This window comes from Macrobrachium nipponense, chromosome 34 (assembly GCF_015104395.2).
Source record: "Macrobrachium nipponense isolate FS-2020 chromosome 34, ASM1510439v2, whole genome shotgun sequence".
NCBI lineage: Eukaryota > Metazoa > Arthropoda > Malacostraca > Decapoda > Palaemonidae > Macrobrachium > Macrobrachium nipponense.
In genome coordinates this window covers 44,988,601-44,992,784 of record NC_061095.1, presented here as the reverse complement: position 1 = coordinate 44,992,784, position 4,184 = coordinate 44,988,601, and the positions used below count along the sequence as shown (strand labels likewise).

Sequence of the window (4,184 nt, the reverse complement as noted above, 5' to 3'; positions counted from 1 at the left end):
CAAGGAATACATTTGGAAACTCAGAATTTTTAATTCAATGATTTTGCTTGAATCCTGGTGTTTCGAAATTAGAGCCCACTCTCCACAGAACAAATTGAAAGTTATGAAGTTTTCTGCAATAGCCTATCTTCAAGTATATTATCTTCAGTTTCTACTAAGCTATTTTTCATTTTACATTTATTGTATTTTCAGACTGAGTGACGGAGTTATATACAGCCATGGCTAACGACTCGGAGGAAATCAGATGGATTGATTGAATCCAGGCTATAACCTTCAGAGATGCCAGGGATGCTGGCGCATCCTTCATTTCACATTCCTGGAAAGCTAAATACATTAGAAGAGATGAATCCTTTGTTAAAAGAAACTGGAACAAAAATCCATATGACTGTCATCGCAAAAAGAGTGAGAATCCTTGAAGGTCTGAAGTCCTTTCTCAGGAGTCAAAAGACATCAATGCTGAGGCAGTGGGTAGACCAAGAAAGTCTTTATGTAAATTGGTGCTTGGACTAGAAACAAAAAGGGGAAAGAAGAGAAGTTATAGTGCTGAATATCGTAAGTTGAAAAAATCTGGTATCAAGCCATTTCATGTTAATAGCAAGCCCAACATCACTCGGCAACAGAGAAAAGACTATGTATGGTTTTGTGGTTCATTTCTTAAAGATTGGGATGAAGCTGACTTTCTCCATGTTGCCGCATCAGATAAATTCTTCATTTACACAGTCAGGAAGCCAAATCATAAAAATGGCCTAATTTGGACTGCAAAGTTGGATGATATCAGCGATGACTTGTGCTATCGCTAAGTTGTAAAATTTCCTGAATGTTTGGGAATTTTTCTCTGTTTCACAGCCAAACAGTTAATGTGGATCATCAAAGGAAAAGGACAGTCATGGAATGGCGAATACTTCAAAGAAACTGTGTTCACTGGTGGAGTATCTCCTTTCCTCAAAAGTCGTGAAAATGTGTTATCTGTTGAAGAAGTCTCATTTTTGCATGATAAGGCACCATGTTTCAAGGCTCTTCAGACACTGGAGCTGCCTCGAAAAAGTGGTATCGATTTCTTCTAGTAAAGTGAATATTCAAGTAGCTCACCTGACCTAAATGTGTGTGAAACATTGGTATTATCTTAAAGGATCGTGTTGAATCATGCATGGTGAACTAGGATGGTATAACCACCCTCGACGACCTGCGAAGAGAGGTAACCAAAGTGCTCAGGGAAATGGAGTTTGAGTCTCAGCTTTTTTGTGATTTGCTGAATTCATACCCCTCAAGAATGCAGGCCGTGGGACAGGCAGATGGAGGTCCCACAAAATAGTAAATGCTCAAAGAGAAACTTAAATAAATACCTGTTCTGAATTACTTTTGTTTTTGTCCATATTAATCTTAGTTTATGCTGTAGAGCGGGGGGCCTCTAATATATATATATATATATATATATATATATATATATTATATATATATATATGTATATATATATACATATATATATATATATTATATATATATATTTAGTATGTTTAACAAAATCCCAAAATTTTCACTCGCTAAACCCAAAAGCTGCCACCTCCACCTCTCTGTCTCCTTGAAGATACAAATGGGATACTAGATAGAAATTGTAGTTTAATCGCTTTTTTGACATAGTCTGCGACGCAGATGTTATTATATGGGACCATAGCAAGTGGTGTTGATGGAAACCACATCCTGGACTCTATGTCCCTGGCCAGAACTTGACGAGAGTACGTATGTATATATAAATATATATATATTATATATATATATATATATATATATATATATATATATATATATATATATAATATATATATATATATATATATATATATATATATAAATCGAACATTACGAACTTGCGGTCATTGACCCTTCAGAAACACTGAAAAATCTCCTTTTTCAAAATGAAAAAAATTAAAATTCCTGTGAAATCTAAATCACTAATCATGCTCTTAAATAGCTATGGACTTTCATGACTTTAAATATATATACATTTTAAAAGAAAATGCTGAATGGAAATAAATTGTAAATGAATAATATAATATAATCAACGTACGTAACATGCATAGCATCTATTTCTATCTTTTGATTTTCAGCTTAACTTACATCCCTTATGAATCAATAAATAAACCGTTATTTTTATCTTAGTTTGTTGCCGCCCACAATTTAGAGTCTAGTTAACAACTGTTAACTCTTTTCCATAGATGGCGCTTGTACAGCCGAGTGACAACGGCTCAAGAAACATCAGAACTCGTTTCAGGATCCTTTGTTGTCCTGTTTCCTTTACCAGTAACCAGAAACAAGTTTATATAAGAAAGAAGAGATCAGAGTCTTATACGTATTTCTAACGCTGTGGATAATAACTCGGGCTTGTTCTGTTCATTATCGAAGGTGAGTCAGTTTTGCAATATTTCTTGTGACATAAGATATAAATTTCTTACTTTTTGATTTGGCCGTTTGTATATTGTCATAGATTTCTTATATTTCTATTTTAACGCATATATATTGTAAATATTGTATTTACAGTAACTATCGGATATGAAAAAATCTCCTCTTATAACTCTAGCATTGTGTAATTTAGTTTTTGGGTACTTTTAAGTTTCTAATATCATTGCCATTTTTGTCTAGGTTTGTTTGTGGTTTATTGAGTGTTATTTTAAAGTAATTATCTAATTATCGTTAATTTCAGATGGGACCTTTTGTATTGTTTATGCTATGCGTTGGTATCGTGCACTCCCAAACAACAACAACAACCACAGAGAAATCGAATTTTGATGGTGAATACACAGAGTGGGAGATAGTTGGAGACCTTATCGGTGTAAGTTGTGGTAAATCTTCCCTACTATAAACTATAAATGAATTTAAGATACTCTCTGTTGCCTCAACTGGTAGTGACATGAGCAATATCTAGCTTAAGTTTTTCCTACATAAAATAAGCTAGTTTAGTAATTTTGCGAAACTGGAGATTTTCTTTCTAATTTCTGCATTCTAAATTTTTTATTTTTTGCATAAAATGAGCGATTATGGTATTTTTCCGAAACTAAGGTCTTTTCTTCCAAATTTCTGTATTCTAATATTTTTTTCCTTTGTCTTTGGAGAAGCTTTGCATATTTCATAGGTGGAACTTTGGAACACCGGCCTTTCAAATTTTTATTTTTAGTCTTAACTTAATTTACTGTATTCTTAATTTACTAGCTTCACTAGCTTCACATCATTTTGTCTCGCAGGAACCTCTAAACGATACTGATATTGAAGATGATCAGGGTTTACTTGACGCAGCCGACCCTCCTGTCCTCTCCGATGATATGTGCTTCGAAATACTGAGGACTCTAGACCAAACAGATAAGATTCAAAGTGATCAGAAAGATAAACCCAAACTACCCAGTAGCTTGCAAGGAGAAACTCAGGATCAGCCAGGTTTCTTTGGTCCTGGAAGTGGCTATCGTCCTACGGCATACAGTCGTTGCTATAGAACCAGGTAATTGGTTATTGAAGGCTATTATTAGTTTTTGTTAGTTTTGATGTTTGATAACTTTTAGTCATATTTAAGCTTAATGTAAGCTCATCCTAAGCTTTCAAGTTCGAAGGCTTTCATAATTAACTTTAAATCTTTTATTTATAGTTACATAGCCAGTAAAAATGGCTTTGGTTTATAATATAACTACCATGGTTATGGGCGTGGGGACTAGTCTTTTAAATGCTAACTATAATTCGGATAACTAATTTCTGTAATTATATTCCATATTCCAGGCACTATGGAGGATACCCTGGATCTTTATGCTATGGACGCCGTCGCGTCGTTTACGGCTACTACAGTTACTGCTGCCGGAACTATTATTTCAGACCCTTCGTCTTCAGGAGAGGGAGATACATCAGGTGTAGGTGTTATTAACTTCACGTCCCTATAAGTGTACTGTGCAGTAAATATTATAGTAAAGGAATAATTAAGAATTTATTTAGTTTTTTTAAATTTCTACCTTATGGGGGACAATGATCCTAAACATATTGCTGATGAATAGCATTTTCTCTTTGGCTTATGCAGGAATTAAATTTACTAGTAAGTTTCGTACTGTATTTTTAAATTAAAAATTTTTATTTAATGTTATCTATGGGTGATTAGTGTTGTGGCCATTAAAAGAAAGCAAGTTTGTAAATGAGGTTCCATGAACTTGGAT

At 33.9% G+C, this 4,184-nt stretch overlaps 1 protein-coding gene across 1 annotated transcript; it reads left to right on the top strand.

The window, feature by feature from the left end:
* The first annotated feature begins 2,268 nt into the window (after nt 1–2,268).
* LOC135207701 (uncharacterized) lies at nt 2,269–3,960 on the top strand. The gene is made up of 4 exons (XM_064239532.1): nt 2,269–2,400; nt 2,699–2,827; nt 3,237–3,487; nt 3,760–3,960. The coding sequence occupies exons 2-4, from the start codon at nt 2,699–2,701 to the stop codon at nt 3,899–3,901; spliced, it is 522 nt and encodes a 173-aa protein (XP_064095602.1). The 5' UTR covers nt 2,269–2,400; the 3' UTR covers nt 3,902–3,960.
* The last annotated feature ends 224 nt before the right edge of the window (nt 3,961–4,184 follow it).